Source organism: Bradysia coprophila, unplaced genomic scaffold, assembly GCF_014529535.1.
Source record: "Bradysia coprophila strain Holo2 unplaced genomic scaffold, BU_Bcop_v1 contig_24, whole genome shotgun sequence".
Taxonomy (NCBI): domain Eukaryota; kingdom Metazoa; phylum Arthropoda; class Insecta; order Diptera; family Sciaridae; genus Bradysia; species Bradysia coprophila.
The window spans coordinates 3267758-3286194 of record NW_023503501.1 but is presented as its reverse complement, the minus strand read 5'-3'; the positions used below and the strand labels follow the sequence as shown (position 1 = coordinate 3286194).

The following is an 18437-nucleotide window of genomic DNA, read 5'->3' as shown; positions in this document are numbered from 1 at the left end:
AGCTAACCATTTTTTCATCATACAAAAATATTGAATGTGGGAGTGCGTTCATTTGCTAAGAATCTTTTCAGTGGTGAACTGAATTTTTAACGGGGAGTTAACAACGAAACTATAGACTGTTATGATCGGAGCGAGAAAACCGAAGACTAGTTATTATAACTTTCCTTGGGGTCCTTGTCAAAATATCTTCTTCTCTTTCATCATAACACTCTATAGAGATAAGGTATGACATTTTGAACGAAAGGCAATAAAACAGTTTTTTGGTTTTGTCAAGTCGAATTTGCACTGGTTGTGTAACCGGTGTAACCACTTAAAATTACAGGTTTATTTCAAGGTAAATATACATACTGAAGGTAACGCAAATCCTCAGGGAATAGCAAGAAATGCGGACTGCAAGTTCCGGGTGAATATAAGATTTGTTATGTTGCATCCGTGACGTTTGGCGCGATAATGTTGTTGGAAGTGTGTTGTATTGTACTGAGTTTTGGCATGTGTTGCAACATAACAAAGTAAATTTGACTTGTGTCCAACATTATAAAAACTATATTCACCCGAAAATAGGGGTCCGTGTGTTCTTGCGGATTTGCGTTACCTTCAATGTTTATATACTTTGGTTTATTTGACCAGTTCGTAGATACTCTTAAACGTTTCATTCTATAGTCTACTATACTGAATACATGAATGGTTCGTCAACCAGATAATACTTGACCAATTAAATTAATTATTTTTGTAAAACAAAAAACTTTGAAACGAGTACCATAATTGTCCTATTCCGGAATTTAAAATTATATTTCAAAAATCTATACCTTTGTGGTGTTGTTGGCAATTATCATGCAAGGCTGTATACTTTGGGGATGCAAAAAAAAATTCACCACATCATCAAGACGACGAAAATCATCACAAAAGGTGAATTTTTGTATGAAATCGGCCATTTTATCATCAACTGTGGTGTGTAACCCGCGTATCTGTATCTGCATGACCTCCCCAAAGTATACAGCCTTGATTATCATGAAGGTATTACCAATACTCTCTCTAACAAACAAACTTCGTTTTGACGCTGTCTGCAAGGTATGGCCGATCTTCTGATTTATCTATAACTCAGTTATTCAACATGTTCGACGTTGTTGCAATAACTGTTACTCGGAGAAAGATATATGCACACGAGCTGTGCTGAAGATATTTTTAGGTGAGTCGTAAGTGTATCGACAGATAGCTAGTCGACTATAGTGTCGATTAAGAGCGCTCATCCCTTGGCAAAATTCTAGCCTACATTTGTGCGCAAAAATATTCGTTTTTTGATGATTTCTCTGAACGAAAATCTTTTTTTGAAAAAGTAAAACCATTAAAGCATGCAAAAATGTGTTACTTTTAAAGAAAAAATTGGTTTGTGAGCTGTGTGAACTACCTTTTCATTAGGTATCATATTTACCTGTTTTATCTCTTCTCGAAAACCAAAACTTGAAAGTAGATACGTAACTTACTGGCTTGCTTGCTGTCTGATCGATTGTGTTGCCATATCATGCAGGGCCTACTTTTTAGAAACTTTTAGAGAAAATCGAGAAATTCAAGAAACTTTGAGAAATTCAAGAAACTTCGAGAAATTCAAGAAATTTCGAGAAATATTTCTTGAATTTCTCAAAGTTTCTTGAATTTCTCGAATTCGAGAAATTTCAAGAAATTCCAGAAAATTCAAGAAATTCGGGAAACTTCGAGAAATTCAAGAAATTTCAAGAAACTAATTTCTCGAGTTTCTTGAAGTTTCTCGAATTTCTCGAATTCGAGAAATTTTAAGAAATTCGAGAAAATTCGAGAAATTTCAAGAAATTCAAGAAATTAGTTTCCAAAAAGTAGGCCCTGATATCATGCGTGGTGTATTCATAAAGTGTTCATAGAAAGTCCTAATCGTACGTAATGGCTATGTTGACGTGATTTAGTATTACTAGCATACATCGAAATCGCCAAGAACTTTAGCAATTTCAAAACCGAACTCACCAAATTGTGCAGAAAGACATCGTTAAATCAATACAACGAAGCCAACATTTTTTATTTAATTATCGAACGCGCTCTTGGGTGAAAGGTGAATATGGTGAATTGCACTCAGGCGGTGAATGCGGTGAATGGAAAACAGTTCCATCTATACGTACGATAATCGCGATAACATGTTTGTATCTGCAGTGGGAACTATTTGAACATTTTTGAGTTTCTACGAATTTTTACTTGAGTTCGCTTCTGGGTTAATGCAGGTACTACATAATAAAGAGTCGAAAGCGAGGTAAACTGTTTATAACTGGCCTGGAATATTTCAGATAGGTGTCGACAACAGTTATTTGTTCAACGAGGGAAAAAAGTTGGAAAATGCGTTTCGAGGGTGTTGTTTGTAGTCAGAGCGTGGTGAGGGTCACAAGTCACCAGAGAAAATTCAATTTTCAACCTTTTCCCAGAGAGAGATCATGACTATTATCTCGCCTGCATTGTGCAAAATATGTTGTAATGTATGCAAGTACCAGGCATCAATTTTCTTCATCTTCATAAAATCGAGGGACCCGTTAGCCGAGACAATAGCCGAGACAACCAATTTCATTCTTCTTTCATTCAGCAAGCAGTTGTTGATCTATTTCTCAGATTTCTCAGATTTTCATCGTGTGAGTCTCCTTTGTTCTTATAGAACAGTAAAAGAAAACTTTCGCGGACAGATTGTGGCATTAGGCTTTTGATTTTGTTAATAGCCTATTCAAATTCAACCAAACCGAATCGACGACGTGACGTTGAAGATGTTATTGAAAAGAACAAGGATTTTGCCATTTTTATACGAAATTGGTTTTTATTTTGAGTGTTTTTTCTTGAACTTTAACTGAACTGTTGAACTGTTAAGGACAAGCATCCTCTCCTACGGTAAACTCACAGGTTCCATCCAATTCATGATTCAGATGCCCCCTTTTCTCTCGCTTTTTCTATATGATTTGCGTTGCCTCTGCCCTTTCTACATTGAAAATTACTTCCTTCCACACCGTGTAACATGTAACCGATGCTTTCAATTCGCACACAACTTTATTTATGCGGGTATCTGTAAACGCTTTCTTCCACTCGGTGGAACGAACATTGTTTCAAGTCCCCTGCGTCCAGCTCGAAATATACCAAAAGTGATCCGTGCATGTCTTATGATCTCTGTCTCGGTGTTCTTAGATGCTGGGATCAAACGTTTTCCCCTGAATGTGTTATTAGGGCATTCAGCTTTTATTTGCTGTATTTGAACAGCAATTAATGAAATTGCCACGAGCAAAATAGATTTAAGAATCATTTTGAAACAGGCACCTTTTCCCCCAGTCTAATGTCACAAAGAAACTGATTTCATTGAAGAGGCATCGGCATTTATATAGGAAAAACGATTTAAAGGAATTTAAGAGATAAGATAATCATGAAAAACAATGTAATCGCGTCAATCAATTGTACGATCAACAACGTTGCATCGGTTGCGAGAGTTTTTTGATCAACTTGATAACCTACGTCGACTTCAATTTTATTAAAAACGAATTGAATTTTTTCTTTCCGTGCGTATACGTAGCCGGAAATTCCATTGTCGACTTCATTATTTGTAGTCTTCGTAGTGTCTGATGGCAGTTTTTACGTGTTATCGGCAGCACTTGGAAAGGTAAAAAAAATCAGTTTCAATAAGAGAAATGGCGTTGAGTCTGGCCGCCAGATAGAAGGAACGAACGTGCTTTTGGTATTTGACGCGGAAAGCCATCATCATCGTTCGGTACACTATCCTTTGCTGGAGCAGTGATTTTCGTTGCACATGAATAACATCGATGGGCAATGAGCTCTGAAGAACTTGAGCGATCTGAAATCGAGGAATTGTTCGATCTATCGAATCATAATGGTGAAGGTTTGCTGTCAAAGCTGTTGCTATTGTAACTCAACTGTTGTTAGGGAAATGATTGACACAGTCCCACGGTTTCCAGTAAAACGCAAACGAAAATCGAAAATTTTTAGCCCAAAATACTCCAACTCCACGTTGTAAAGGTCACGAATGCAAAACAAATAATATTCAGTAACGGATGTATACCCCCAATGCCCTGCTTATAACATTCAATGAAAAAGTTGTTTCTCACAACTACATTTTTTCCTAAGACGTCGATACATCTCAACTATATAAAGGGGTGTTGAGTGATATCGCAATAATAATCAACCATAAGGTCTGGTTATACTTGGAAGTCAATCGATGTTCCCACTCCATTTCATTATTTTCAAATATGTCATCTAAGGACAGTAACAGAAGTTACTCGTAATTTTTCGCGTTTCACTGAAAACGAGTCATTTTGAGCGTTTCCTTTTATTTAAATTTTAGCACACTATCAATACAAGTATTACGATTAAAGTCACTAAAAGAACAAAATGGAAAAATTCTTATCTTCTATGGATTTTGCGTCACTTATCGGACACGTTTACATCGAAATATCTTAATGTTGGGACTGATTCATGCATTTACTGAACGGAGGCTGTTGCTAATGGTGAAGCTACCGAATTTGCTTGTGCCGTCAAAGGACCCGTAACGCTTGCCGGTGATGGTGCATCGGTAGCAGATGGTGCTCGTGGTGCTACAGGTGATAAAACGAAAAATTTGTTGAACAAATCTCCTTTTTAAAAAAAATATTTAAACTTACTGGATGCGGCACTCGCCGTCGTTGTTGGCGTAACTGGGCCAATTGATGGTGAATTTGCTGCTGCTGCAGCAGCTGCCTGCCATTGTCCCTGTTGTTCCTGCTGTAAGCGATGGTGTGCTTGTTGTTTGGCTCGAAATTCGGCAGCTTTCAGTTGCTCCAAATGGAATTGCTGACGTTCAGTGATCAGTTGTTGTCGCTGATATTCCAGACCTTCACGTTCTCGTTCCATGGTTGTTTCCAACTCTTCGAAATGTCTCAATTTGATTTCCAACTTTTTCATTTGCGTTTCAACCAACAATGCCACCAAACTTTTGATCTTTCGTTCTTCTAAAGCAGCCATATGTTTCGCCTTAACTGCAGCTGATGCCAGAGCTGCGGCTGCAGCACGTTGCAAATCAGATTCGTTGAATGCTTTTTTATCCGCGTCACCGTTAGCGACAGTTGTGTCCATTTTTTCAGCATCCTTATCTCCATCGACCTTACTTGAATCCTTGTCAGCTGCGGGAGGAGAATCACTCTGTTTAGATTCTTCTATTTTGTCTTTCTCATTTTCGTCTATATTTGTCGATAAATTAAACAGAAGAAAATAAAATAAATTAAAAAGAATCAACAAACATGCTAGGATAAATATTAGGAGACAGGAGGGTGAGAAGTGCATATCCATCGCTCGCAGCTATGGAATCATTTTTATTCAAATTTTTAAATTTTGCGCAAAGAAATACGAATGAACTAATTTTACAAGACAGCGAGTTGATTCGCTTTTGTTTTGAAACTGGCGCAACACATTTTTTGGCCGTGTTCCAACTTTTCTCTTTCGAAAGTGAAGTAATTTTTCCACAAATTTTTGGTAGATTTATTCAGTTCATTGTATGGAGAAAAACCATTTTGCTTGCAACAGTTACACGGACATCATTGTTTCAATAAAAATGAATTCGAACGGCATTGCGAAAAGTGGAAAATTGATGCACGCAAAACGATTTGCCGGTGCTCTACTCAACAATTTAAACAAACAGAGAGGCGATTCCATGTTATGTGATGTAGACTTTGTTATCGGCCCGCATCAGAAAAAGTAAATTTTGCTTTGATTTGTTTGCTTACTTTTGTATCATACCATTCAAACCATCAGTGACGACGGTACCATAAAGTAAAGTTAAAATAAATATCGAGCTCAAATATTATGCAAAATGAGACATCCTATTCATGGTTTAAAGAAGTCGACGAGATGTTTTCTAATCTTATTCTGTGAAAATGTGTTGTCGATCGATGAATTTCATGTGATGTTACTAGAATCGTAACAGTAAGTGACTTATTTTCGACCAATATTTTTCTGTGACATCGATTTTCGTCGTGAAGCAGCGAGATTATTCTTTATTTGACAGAAAATACGGCATTATAGCTTTTCAAAATGATTTGAAAAGGACACGGTTGAAGGAGTTGCGAAAATAATTGCCAAGTCATGGAGTCTGACAACACTGCTGTCAAGGCTAGATTGTAGGCTACTTAGACACGTCTTTTTGCTAGTACTTCGGGATTTAGGCTAAAAAGCAACGAGAAAAGGACTTGTTTTGTGCCACTATAGCCCAAATCCTGAAATAGTGGCACAACAACTTATCCAGCCTACAATCTAGCCTTGACTGCAGTGTTATCAGAGACCGTTTTCTTTTGCAGCAGTACTTTTTGAAAACCACCTCAAAAAGCATCAAAAAAGTCTTGGTCAAAAATAAGTCATTTACTGTAACGATTCGTGAGATATCAAAGGGAAGACTAATTTTTCCATTTTTCTATCAGAATCTCAGCTCATCGCTGCATAATGTCAGCAGCAAGTCCGTACTTCACGGCAATGTTTGCCAGTAACTTCAATGAAGCAAAGCAACGTGAAGTGATCATTCAAGACGTAAATGCTGATGACTTTGAACTGCTTGTGGAATTTTGTTACTCGGCTACGATCCACATAACCAATGAAAATGCAAAAAGGATATTACAAGCGGCACATTGTTTTCAGTTTGCTGAAGTGATCAGCGCTTGTTGTCAGTATTTGAAAGGTGTAATGAATCCGTCGACCAGTTTGGGCATTGCTAATCTGGCTGAATATTTGGACTTGAAAGATCTGTATCAGTCAGCTATCGAGTTTACACATGAAAACTTTGCAGCTGTATCAAAGTACGAAGAATTTGCGTTGTTAGATGTGCAAATGTTGTCGAATTTACTGAATAGAAATGATTTGGTCGTTCGTGCTGAAGAGGATGTCTTTCGAGCGATGTTAACGTGGATTCGATATGACACAGATGAACGAGAAAAATTTACCGGAGATTTGTTGAAAATGATTCGCTTGACTCATTTAAACGTTGCGGTAAGGAGAGCTTTGTCACATTAATGACTTTGTCATTTCCAAACCATTTTTTATCAGTCCACGATTGACGATCTCAAAATTCTGTCGCCAACGGTGGAAAGTAAGAATTTACTGATTGATGCGTTAATCGGTCAATTGGTTCCGCAAAGGCGACGTGAAATCGAGAGCCATGGAGTATCAACTAAGTCACGGAAATATACGGACGAGTCGAAGGTAATTGCTATTGGAAATAGAAATTTTTTAACGGAAAAGACTGCAATCGAAGTCTACAATCCGGGCGACAAAAAATGGACGGTCGTGAGAACGTTTGACAAAAGATTGAACTTTGCCGCCACTATCATGAACAACAAATTAGTCATTGCAGGTGGTCAAAGAGCTAATGGAGAGGTTCTAAATTCTGTGAGTTAAATTGTTTCTGTGTCAACTGTAGAATCCGTAATGACACAAATCAACATGTTGTTCATAATGAAGGTTCTGATGTATGACTTGAAAACGTTCGAGCTAGCAAAACTACCACCGATGAACGAAAAACGATACTCGTTCGAAGTGTGTTTTCTGGATGGTTATCTTTACGCAGTGGGCGGCTGGTCAACAAAAACCGTTGAAAGGTGTGTTGACGGGTGCACATCTTACAGCAATTTTAGTCCCATCATTTCAGATTCTGTTTCAACGAAAATGTATGGCGGTTCATAGCTCCACTTGTACCGCAAAGACGATGCTTTTCTGCATTAGTGTACAACAACCGATTATATGTTGTTGGAGGAAAAACAGGGGAAAATGGTCCTTCACTGAATCGAGTTGATTATTTTGACCCGGCAAAGAATAAATGGATATCAGGAACACCGATGGCATTCGATCGTATCCGTCCAACTCTATCCGAGAGTAACGGATTTTTATACGTTTACAGTGCAAATTACTTGGAACGTTACGATCCTTCGGTGAATTCATGGATGGTTGGTAAACTGAGACTTTACCGTTTGGCATGGCATGAACAATTTTAATTTTCAGATCCACTCCATTCCGATGTTTTCACGCCGTTATCACAACCGATTTCTATTGAATACAAATTTAATTTTGATTGGACAAAATGATGAGGTCGAAGTGGACGAAAATAGCATTGAAGTGGAAGAGTTTGAAGAAATCGAAGACGAGGAGGACGACGAAACGGTCGAAGAAGATGTGCCCATCGAAAGAATTGTCGAGAATTTCGTTAATCGAAACAATGAAGTTAACGTACCGCCACAACCGGTCGAAAGAATCGTAAATCAGCAGCCAGATATCCAACCTCGCGCTCAACCGAATCATGACGAATTCGATGAAAAGTTCATTAAAAGGTATTGCCTGGAAACTGGTACAATAACGCAACTGCCATTAATGAATGTAATCCGTAAAATTGAATTTTTCATCCAATTTCCGAATGAAATTTAGTGCAGCTGATGTGAAATACATAACTTCAGTCAGTTATAAAATAAATAAGAAACTGAATGATGCAACACTGAAAATTCAAAATCTTATTAGACTGTAAGCATTTGGTGTCCATGGAACGCAGTAACGATGGATTTGTCAGCGGCTCAATGGTCTAGGGGTATGATTCTCGCTTTGGGTGCGAGAGGTCCCGGGTTCAAATCCCGGTTGAGCCCTTTTTTTGTGAATTTATCTGAACAGTTCTAAGGTGAACAATTGACTGTTTGTTTAAAAAATAATGAATTCAGAAGACAGGTAAACAAACAAGCTTGATATAACACGTCTACGCATTCCATAAATATACTATGGTTTACTACAACAGAGACAATGAAATAAGTATAACACAGCTCAGTTTTATGAGTTCACAATATCCACACATGTCGGAAGAGTATGAACTAATCACAAAATCTGTACATCTCTTTTCCGTGAAACGTATTTCCATGCAACAACACTTCATTCAAGTATGTATTTGTGCATATGGCAGGCATATGCAGAGTTTCAATAGAAAAGCAAGAACAGAATACAAACAAACACTTTCATAATGTATCAAATGGCAAAACATTTCTATATAAAACGGCTGATGTATTCACATACGTTGTTTTCCAATCGATTCGTGTGGCTCGTTGGTCTAGGGGTATGATTTTCGCTTAGGGTGCGAGAGGTCCCGGGTTCAAATCCCGGACGAGCCCGACATCTTTTTTATTTTTTTTTTCTTCAAAATCTGAATTAGATCGAGACAATTCCATGGAAAGACTACATTGAAATGCCTTTTTCTGGAATTTTCTTTAGTTTATGGAAATTGTATGTTGTGTCATTGCAAGGAAATATTTTCTTCAAAATCTTTTTATTTTTGTTAAATGATCATCAAGTTAAACAAAGAATTCGTTGAATGGAATTTGATTTAAAAAAAATCAAAATTTTCCCATCCAAAACGATGAACGAGCCATGTCAATGAAAAAGACCTCTAATCGCTCATACACGCATGGCTCGTTGGTCTAGGGGTATGATTCTCGCTTCGGGTGCGAGAGGTCCCGGGTTCAAATCCCGGACGAGCCCGCGTGATTTTTTTTTTATTTAAAACAAATTGATTGAAAATGTAAACACAACAGTCACATTAACGAACGTGGCATGCAAAAGCATTAACAAGGTCAGTTTTAAGATTATAAAAGTGAATGTTCGCCGAGCGAACCATTTATTTGGTAAGCGGCTCAATGGTCTAGGGGTATGATTCTCGCTTTGGGTGCGAGAGGTCCCGGGTTCAAATCCCGGTTGAGCCCAATTATTTTGCTGAACCGTTTAAGATTTAAAAGAATCAATTAGTAAAAATACCTTTCACATTCTCACAACTGTATGACTAAAACCAAGAGTTGGAGTAGAGTTTCAATCGTTCGTTTCAAGACTCACGCTTGTTTCAAATACTGTTCAAGCAAAGTTATATTCCTCTGCGGTATTATATTTACACTTCGAACATAAAAGACGAAAAAAAAATGAAGCCGCGTTTGCTCTGAAGTTATATGTTTACATTCCTTCACGGATGCATTGTATCTGTATGAGATATATAACACTGTGTAACTGTGAGTACACGTTGCTATTTATTAGAAAATTCAACACAAACACACTATAAGAAGTTCACTAATACATTGATCGTAAAATTGATAATCGTACTTTAGCAGCACAACTACAAGCGGCTCAATGGTCTAGGGGTATGATTCTCGCTTTGGGTGCGAGAGGTCCCGGGTTCAAATCCCGGTTGAGCCCGATTTTTTTTTCTTTTAGAAAGCAAATATTTTCACATGCAAATTGTAATAAAACAAATGAACACATTCAAACACATCAAGCAAAGTTGGTTGAAAGAATTACTGCTCACTTCACTTCACTTTTTTAAGCAACAGATTCGATTTGGATTCCTTATCCGACAGGCAAATATTGTGAAATAATAAGAGGAAGTCCAAAAAAATGCTACGAAACTCTCGGATGGATAATACCACAAATCATAGGAAGATTGGGAAAGAAACAAAAACGAAAAACGTATGGCCTTGACTCACCTCCGTCTTTCTTTGATACATCTTTCATTTCTTCGTCCATTGGCGGTTTGGATTCTTCTTCCTCTTTGTCCGATCCAGTGCCAGCGATACCACTGATGTCTAATCCAGCATTCGGTACAAATTTTCCATGTACGGCAAGCTTTTCAACGTTTTTGTAATGGGCGTAGTAGATGCCAGGCGGAACTTCTTCCTGTGGATGGTAATGTTCGGTCAAAATCGTATGCCACAGAATAAAAAAAAAAAAACTTACTCTAATTGTTGCAAATTCTTCCATGGCTGCTTTAGCTGCAGCTGCAGCAATTCTTGGATCGACAATGGACGCAAGAAATGCGACAGTCGACATAATTGGATTACCAGATTTGCTGAACGGTACTGGTTGATAAGCTAACGGTCCCAAATAGCCACTGTCGTCCTCCAAGTACGGGTCTTCGATCGGCAAACGCAAGAAATGTAGAATACATTCGTCCTGTGTTCGAGTTCCGACGTGTTCGCACACTTTGTTCCAGTCATCCCGATATATCTCAAGACCCTCCAATAGTAGTAGAGTCTCCTGTTCCGACCACTCACGGGACATACCAGCTGCGGTCCTATTCTTCAGTGCCGACGGTTTCTTCGAGTACTGATCAAGTTTCAGTCCAAATTGACCATTCGGTTCGCTAGTAGATTCAGTTTTGACGGCGGTTGGCGGAGTTGCTGAGGAACCAGTGGCAGCGACACCCAATGGAGACGCATCGGTGTCTTTTTCTTTTTTGTTCTTGTCCAAATCAAAAAGAGCCTTTGCTGCTGATGGTTGAGTGGTTTTCGGAGGATTAAGAGGCTGCAATCCCGATGGTGTATCGCTAAGAATATGAAAATGAGATGTGGGCGGTGGTCCCATTGCAGTCGGGCGAGATTCTGCGTCAATTTGATAGTTGATCAGTCCCCATTGCTCCAGAAATGCATGAACTCGCATTATAGCGCAAACGTCACCAGCCAAATTTCGGCGACATGCTGTGCTTGTTAAATATTCTGTCGGATTTAAGCGATACGTGTCGATCATAAAATTTCGGTAGGCCATGAAGATCTCCGGTGTTTTCGATTTGTTTTTTCCGTTAAAGAATTCGGGCATCGCTCGTTTTTCGGTGACGTGTATGGAATTGTAATCGAACCAAGCCGAATAAGACGGAACGATAATGTGATGCGTTTGCTCAGTAACATTATCCTCCAAATCATCTTTATTCGGTGGAAATTCTTGGGTGTTGCTATTTTCGCTGGTTTTAGCCGTTTGAGAATCTTCTCCCCCAGTTCGCTCCATATCCTCGTCCAAATCGGTTACAGTTCCACCTTTGATTGGCAGCATGTCCGTATCTCTCTGTTTAGTAGACTGTGGCGTTGCAGGACTTGCTGCTGTCAATGGAGTAGCTGGAGGCTTAGTTACCTCGGTAATGTTTGGTTCGGGTGTTGGATCTTCCATGTCACGGGTCAAATCTTCTTCATCATCACCTTCACCACTTCGCCCCTTCCGTTGGAAAACAGCAGGGGATCTGCCACTAATAGAAAATCAAAAGTCAAAGCCGTAACGCACCAATCTGTAACACTATTCAACTCACCTCTTCCGTTTGCTGGCTCCTTTCGGTGGTGGAGGCGACGGTGATCGCTTCCGTTTCTGTTTACTACTCCCAGCTACAGGCTTTCGCTTATCGTCCGGCCCAATCGGCATCAATTCTTCCACAGATAGACGCAGTTTGTGTACTTTCTTGCCGCCCTTTTCATCAACTTCATAATCTTCCTCCGCCATCCATTCGTTGTATTGATCTAAGTCGAGAACCCACGACGCAGAGACTCTCCAACGGTTTTCCGGTGACGCTGGATTCTCAGGAATGATGTCGGGTAAATCAAACGTATTTGGGACCCACGAATCATAGGACTCGGGGAAATAATACCAATGGATCATAATGTGATTCCCACGTCTAAATGTTGGCCGTGCAAAATCTTCAGGAAGTGGTTCGACAATTGGACAAACAATGTGCGACGCTTCCTCTTCATCTTCCGTAATTTCACCCTGATGTTCGGTTATGATCGACTTTACTTTGCTCGCCAAAGTCTTCTCAACGTCTGGCCGCACGTACACAACGGGCATTCGAAAGCATTCGGCTTCGATGAGGGCCGTTTCAATTTCCATTAACATTTGAACGTTTGGATCCTTCCGCATTGGGTTTTTGGATATGGTAAAATCAAATTTACGCCACCGTTGCTCGGCCTTATAGCGATACATGTTGGCGAATATGTGGCAGAGACTACCACCAGGTTTGAAATCGAGAAAGCAGCGCATCTGAAATAGAAACCATTTGAATCGGTTCGAAGTAATGTTTGTGCTAATTTCAGAGAATTACCGGCAATCTGGTGAGTAGATGTTCGGTAGCATTTTTACCGAATTTCTTTTCTTGATATTCAATGAATTCAATGATAAGTTTACTCAAATAATCCTTGGTTGGTGGATCAGTTTGGATGTACTGAAACGAAAAGAGAAACAAAATTTGAACTCCTGATTGTCACTTTGATTCTACGATACTTCTGTAATTGACAGATGAATGTTTCCTTTAGCGCATTGCTGCGGATTCACTAGTCAACACAGGTCTGCCGTAATTCGCATGTCGGACTTAGTGCAAAATTTAAACAAAGAATTCTTTTGTTTAAATTTTGCACTAAGTCCGACATGCGAATTACGGCAGAGGTTTTGTGCACAAATGGAATGGTTAGATAGGTCTTGGTGTCCTGAGTATGGACCCACACATCCGTTTTTCCGAATGAAGTCTGTGGTCCAATTGCAGCCGTTTCACTAAAGATAAAATAAAAAGTAATGTGAACGGGAAAGCTACAGTTGCGGCTCCATAGGTATCCACGACCTTTAATTTTTATTTTAGTGATGTGGTTGGATTTGAACCACAGACGTCATTGGGACCAGAGAATGTGTGTTTAATGCTCAGGGTACACCGAGACTTATCCAACGTACTACGCCACCACGCAAATCCTTTATAATGATGGCCAACAATAACAACACAATTGCTTGATTCACCGACAGCATTAATAAACAAATGTCAGAATAGGCGGCATCACTTGGCCAAAACAGCGCACAAAATCCGCAAACTTCGTTTCGTTCCAGCTTTCATTTTAAACACTTTTCAGGCGTCGATACCCAATCTCAATAAATTAAATGTATCGGAGAACGCGTCTCCCAAACCCACTTTAATATCTGATTTTCGACATTATTTTGAATCAAAATGGCGAAGTATTTCCATGGCTGTAAACACTTTGCCGGGTGCAGCATACCTTTTTACAATTTTTAGTCAACCATAATCTAATCTGCTCGAAGCCTTGCATTGATTCTGGCGATTCGAAGAACTCCTTGTTCGGTCCTCCATCCTTTTTCGGACCCAATGACACCATTCTTTAATTCTTTTAATTCGAAACTTTTTGTTTAAAATACAGTACACACGACTCGACCAGACAAGCAAATAGACCGAATGTCACGACGACGCGTAGAGAGTATTAAAATGCTAGCAACTTGACGGTGGAAAAAAATTGAACAGTTTCATAATGACAGAGCGTGGCATTCAAATTTTTCGATTATTGGAAAGCGATTGTTAGTCTTTTTCTATGCCATGCCCATATTGCCTATCAAGATATTTTGTCGATATTTACGGAGTAGTTGAATTGGATAAATTGCTCGCTTTATTTAAGAAATGTTGCCAAATCAATTAACTTAACTTCTGTCAAAGAGCAGTGAACCTGGCCCTAGAAAAAGTGTTTTCAGTGACAGTTAAAACTGTCGTACGTGTGAATGTGTGTGAGTTGGATTGTGTGCTTGAGAGGTGCAAATCAAAACAATAACAAGAAGTTAGAAATAAACGACTCGAAAATACGATTAATTTAGTGGATATCTTCGTCAATGGCAAATTACATAGTAAATTGACTTTCCTTGTGCAATATCTTCACCAAATATCAAAACGAACAAAAATTCCCATTTCCAGATAACCCAAAACAATGGCTCAGCTGCCTGAACATTTTGACCCACACTTAATTTGGATTCGTAATTTTCCATCCGATTTCTTAGCATCAGAAATTCAGGAATTTGTCGACATATGTTTGACGAATACCACAGCTACCGTTGTATCGATTACCAACAATAAGTCTGCGTTAATTCGCTTTTCGACTACTTTGGAACCCAAACACTACATTAGGGAACTACATCAGAGACCGGTTAAAGATCGTCTGTTGTCGGTGTCTTATGCCAAGAAATTATCAGCAAGCAATTCCACCAATGCTGTTCCCAGCAGTTCGTCATCAAAGACGGAAATAAAACATAACTTCAGTGAATTTTTAAGGAAACTAAACGCCACGGACTCACTATTCGAACAGCCACCGCCGCCTTATTTGCGATACGTTTATCCCAAAGCGAACAGAGACATTTTGGATGCAGTTAGTATAACCTTGGAAACGAACCCGAAACTCTATACGCAAGTGTTGCACCTTATGAACCGCATGAACCTGGAACCGCCATTCATTGTTGGATCCAAAAACCTCGTATGGCCATCGTCAAAGACTGAGACACGCAGAGAGGATGTGGTGCTACAGGATGCATTCACACAAACCGATCGGATAACCAATAAATTGATCGGATCGGATGAGTCGGAATTGGAATCGGAAGCATCGGATGCAGAATCACCAACGAAAATGCAAACGAGAAAAAGGCATGCAGCTGAGAAACTGCCGAATCCGAAACGAATTCGTTCCATGCTTCAGTCAGTTCAAAACGGGTACACCAACAAATTGAATGGACAAACGGTAACACCGGTGACAGTAATTAAAGACGCCTTTGAAGTCAGTAAAAATGTAATCGATCGATCGATTGTAATAAACGCTCCAACCGATCTGACTGCCACGGAAACATCTGTAAACCTGGTAGTCGGAAGCATTAATGCTTTTCAAACGAATCAAACGGATCAGGAAATGGATCCATCGAGTTGCATTGCAGATGCATTACAAAATCGCCTTTCTGCGGACCAATTGAACTCTCATCCACTGTTTCAGAACTACAATCCTGGTGAGTTGAACATTTGAAAATTCCACCTGCCTGGCACGACAGATTTTTTCAATTAATTATTTTAAACGTTTCTTTTAGGTGCACCGAGCAATAAGCTTTACTTGAAAAATTTGGCTAAAGATGTCGACGAAGACGATCTGAAGGGAATTTATTCCCAATTCACAAAGCCCGGTCAAAGTCTCGATATTCGGTTAATGAAAACGGGTCGAATGAAGGGACAAGCATTTGTTTGCTTCAACGATCCATATATGGATGAAGAGAGCGGGTATTCATCGGTGGAAAAAGCTTTAAGAAAGACAAATGGACTAATTCTGAAAGACAAAGTGATTGTTGTAACGTACGGTAAGAAATAAAGTTTTAAAAAAGATTACAAAAAATCAGTATTTTGGGAAAGGTGTGTCACAGTTTCGTCCATTTGGAGAGGTTAATTTCCTCTGCAATGACAGAACTTCCTACTTAGATTTGATGAGAGGGTCGATTATAAATCACGAATAGGTTGTACATTTTCGCCAATAGAAATTAGTCTAGAGGGATTGTCGGACGCATTTTCCAGTTGACGCTCAACGCTGGTTTGGCTCGTGGGAGGTCATCAATAACGGAAAAAATTGCTCTTTCCTCATGGAACTTTCTTTCAGATATACGAAACGAAAAAGGTCCTGATCGCTTCTGGCCGCCTTTGCAATAACACCAAACATGCTTGGGTAGTGAGACGATGAATGTTCCTTTGAATGGTAAATCCAAGACTCACATCCTCTACTCGAATAATTTCGTGCACATGCGCATGTTTGGTGTAATCAAAGCTAATTAGTAGCGATGAGGGAAAACAATAATAATTTTTTCGTTGCATTTCGGATGCAGGGGAACCGCTTTAAGTTCATCGAAATTGTCAGATTTGTACCTAAAACCCAATAGACCCCTAAGTCAAGAAGAGAGTTCAAGAAAGCAAACTGAGGGAAATGCTGGCTATCCTCGAGTTCTGGAGCTGGAAAGAAGGTAAACGTTCTGGAGTGATGGAAATCTAGAAACTGACCACTACACACCTTAATCTTTCTTCAAATCCAGAGGAAACTCCAAGAAAAATGATGTTTGTATGCTTGTTGGCCTTGTGTTCTAGCTTCGGGATGCGAGTGGGAAGACTCAGGTATAGTCATAATAGTTGCAGATCATTCAAAGGTGTCATGGTCTTGTGATTCTTAGAGTGAAAATAGTTGAAATCCCGAAGCCTGAGTCAATTCTGACATTTTCCTAAAGACTTGCAGATGCTTCCTAGAGCTAGGGCTTCCGATCCTTTGACATATCAGAACTTGGTCAGCTATCGTTGATAGGCTTTGACTCCTCAATCACATCCAATCGTTAAAATACATTAAAACTCCCCAGCGAGCGTAACGACTTTTTCTGACATAGCTGCTATCAGACAATAAAGAGTCAGACAACCAATTGTATCGAGTAAGAAAAAATTATTTTTATTTGCAAATCTTCAGTATTCCATCAATTTCCTCGTCAGCACCCATCCGCAAAACATTAATCAATTCAATTGGCAATCGTTTCAACATATCCACAACATGTGGCCGGATCAAATAAAAACAAATTATTGTGAGGCGCTTCCTTTTGCGAAACGGCTTTGATGATTTCCTGTGCAAGTTCACCGCCAACAATAGCTGCAACCGGTGATATCTGAGCGAATACGTGAACGAATGCCGCATCTGGAATTCCCAAATTCGGTGCAATTTCGTTGCGGATGGCCAGCAATTTAGCCAGATCTTCGGAACGAGTTTTGTAGAACGGATCTCGGCCGTAGGTTTCGCGGAAGTTTTGTAAAACTTTGAGAACGATGAAGGACGGTCCGGTACGTTTGATTTTTTTCACGAAACTTGCTTCGTTATGATCAAATTCCAACACGTCTTGTAGCGGTGGAAAGCAGACAGTTCTTTTGACTGTTGATGTGACCATTTCGGATTTGTTCTTTTCACCTTGCTTGTGCTTAAAGATCTCCCTGAAATCGGTATAAAGAGGACATTATGCGTTGAAGCCAGAACAGGTAAAATGTAAAACTCACTCAGCAAAGTTGTGTTCTTGTAGGTCAGCGAAACTGTATCCAAAAGTGCCCCATACATCGCCAGCGAAGAATTTAACTCCCTTCAAACGGCACGCATTGTCGATGCGAATTTGTAGTTTTTTCGTGGCCTCTGTCACAACAACAACATCAAAGTTGTGGAAATATTCGTCTGATTTATCGTCCAATTTGGCTATGTCCACATTAATCTCGACCATAGGATTTAATGCTTGTGCTCGTAACAAAGATGCGACCGCACGGTTCATTCCAACACTGCTTTGTGGTGCCAGAAATTGAGAGCAAAAATCGGCCTCGCTTACATTTCGATTATCTAGCAGAGTGATCGATTTGACGCCAGCCAGAATGATATTTTTAGCAATTTCAGCACCGAATCCATTGAGTCCACACAGTAAAATACGCGCGGCACGAAGTCTATCGAAATTGTTTTGTTTTAATTGCAGCAACGCGAATGAGAATGTGAAGTTTACCTTTTTTGCGAGTCCAGACCCCACAATCGAATTTGGCGATCGTACAATTCGGTCTCCTGCTCGGTTAGCTCAATGCTGTTATTTTCAACCATTTTTCCGGTTACGTTCGGTTTGCTTTTTCAACAATTTTTGTTTGAATTTGTGGATTAAATCTCCTTAGAACGTGAGAAACACAAAAGCCGACTGTCGGTATACAAATGGTTTTGGTTTGATGGTTTGTTCTTCAGAGGTCGTCAAAAGTCTTGCTGCATTACCGTCGGAAAGAGAGTGAGTTCACGTCGTTCACTTAT

The 18437-nt window shown here is 39.5% G+C and overlaps 4 protein-coding genes and 5 non-coding genes across 10 annotated transcripts; 7 read left to right on the top strand and 2 right to left on the bottom strand.

The window, feature by feature from the left end:
* Window positions 1-4317: 4317 nt before the first annotated feature.
* LOC119077849 (SWI/SNF complex subunit SMARCC2) lies at window positions 4318-14045 on the bottom strand. 2 transcript variants are annotated; one of them, XM_037185174.1, is made up of 7 exons: window positions 13833-14045; window positions 12896-13015; window positions 12113-12834; window positions 10774-12052; window positions 10524-10713; window positions 4665-5219; window positions 4318-4598 (listed from the first exon to the last, which is right to left on the bottom strand). In XM_037185174.1, the coding sequence occupies exons 1-7, from the start codon at window positions 13947-13949 to the stop codon at window positions 4486-4488; spliced, it is 3096 nt and encodes a 1031-aa protein (XP_037041069.1). In that variant the 5' UTR covers window positions 13950-14045; the 3' UTR covers window positions 4318-4485. The 2 variants fall into 2 exon arrangements, with proteins under 2 accessions (XP_037041069.1, XP_037041070.1); XM_037185175.1 differs by having other exon boundaries at window positions 4665-5162.
* LOC119077865 (kelch-like protein diablo) lies at window positions 5471-8510 on the top strand. Its single transcript, XM_037185210.1, has 6 exons — window positions 5471-5733; window positions 6453-7014; window positions 7072-7413; window positions 7486-7622; window positions 7673-7967; window positions 8023-8510. Exons 1-6 carry the CDS (start codon window positions 5534-5536, stop codon window positions 8440-8442), a joined length of 1956 nt encoding a protein of 651 aa, XP_037041105.1. The 5' UTR covers window positions 5471-5533; the 3' UTR covers window positions 8443-8510.
* On the top strand, window positions 8583-8654 carry Trnap-ugg. The gene has a single exon. It is a non-coding gene; the product is annotated as a tRNA-Pro (tRNA).
* Window positions 9096-9167, top strand: Trnap-agg. The gene has a single exon. It is a non-coding gene; the product is annotated as a tRNA-Pro (tRNA).
* Trnap-cgg lies at window positions 9463-9534 on the top strand. Its single transcript has one exon. It is a non-coding gene; the product is annotated as a tRNA-Pro (tRNA).
* Window positions 9684-9755, top strand: Trnap-ugg. Its single transcript has one exon. It is a non-coding gene; the product is annotated as a tRNA-Pro (tRNA).
* On the top strand, window positions 10165-10236 carry Trnap-ugg. The gene has a single exon. It is a non-coding gene; the product is annotated as a tRNA-Pro (tRNA).
* A 286-nt stretch (window positions 14046-14331) lies between the features above and the next one.
* On the top strand, window positions 14332-15971 carry LOC119077888 (RNA-binding region-containing protein 3). Its single transcript, XM_037185253.1, has 3 exons — window positions 14332-14466; window positions 14534-15606; window positions 15685-15971. Exons 2-3 carry the CDS (start codon window positions 14547-14549, stop codon window positions 15957-15959), a joined length of 1335 nt encoding a protein of 444 aa, XP_037041148.1. The 5' UTR covers window positions 14332-14466; window positions 14534-14546; the 3' UTR covers window positions 15960-15971.
* A 1075-nt stretch (window positions 15972-17046) lies between these two features.
* LOC119077905 (SUMO-activating enzyme subunit 1) lies at window positions 17047-18378 on the bottom strand. Its single transcript, XM_037185278.1, has 3 exons — window positions 18148-18378; window positions 17663-18091; window positions 17047-17599 (listed from the first exon to the last, which is right to left on the bottom strand). The coding sequence occupies exons 1-3, from the start codon at window positions 18237-18239 to the stop codon at window positions 17137-17139; spliced, it is 984 nt and encodes a 327-aa protein (XP_037041173.1). The 5' UTR covers window positions 18240-18378; the 3' UTR covers window positions 17047-17136.
* Between the last annotated feature and the right edge of the window lie 59 nt (window positions 18379-18437).

Bases quoted from the DNA above. Each gene is read 5' to 3' on its own strand.
- LOC119077865 (XM_037185210.1), top strand. From the start codon at position 5,534: ATGGAGAAAAACCATTTTGCTTGCAACAGTTACACGGACATCATTGTT. The intron at 5,734-6,452 runs GTAAATTTTGCT...TTTTTCTATCAG, and splicing joins ATCGGCCCGCATCAGAAAAA to AATCTCAGCTCATCGCTGCA. The intron at 7,015-7,071 runs GTAAGGAGAGCT...ATTTTTTATCAG, and splicing joins TGACTCATTTAAACGTTGCG to TCCACGATTGACGATCTCAA.
- LOC119077849 (XM_037185174.1), bottom strand. From the start codon at position 13,949: ATGGTGTCATTGGGTCCGAAAAAGGATGGAGGACCGAACAAGGAGTTC. The intron at 13,016-13,832 runs GTATGCTGCACC...TTTTCGTTTCAG, and splicing joins TGACTAAAAATTGTAAAAAG to TACATCCAAACTGATCCACC. The intron at 12,835-12,895 runs GTAATTCTCTGA...TTTCTATTTCAG, and splicing joins ATCTACTCACCAGATTGCCG to ATGCGCTGCTTTCTCGATTT.
- LOC119077888 (XM_037185253.1), top strand. From the start codon at position 14,547: ATGGCTCAGCTGCCTGAACATTTTGACCCACACTTAATTTGGATTCGT. The intron at 15,607-15,684 runs GTGAGTTGAACA...CGTTTCTTTTAG, and splicing joins GTTTCAGAACTACAATCCTG to GTGCACCGAGCAATAAGCTT.
- LOC119077905 (XM_037185278.1), bottom strand. From the start codon at position 18,239: ATGGTTGAAAATAACAGCATTGAGCTAACCGAGCAGGAGACCGAATTG. The intron at 18,092-18,147 runs GTAAACTTCACA...CAATTTCGATAG, and splicing joins GGTCTGGACTCGCAAAAAAG to ACTTCGTGCCGCGCGTATTT. The intron at 17,600-17,662 runs GTGAGTTTTACA...TACCGATTTCAG, and splicing joins CAAGAACACAACTTTGCTGA to GGAGATCTTTAAGCACAAGC.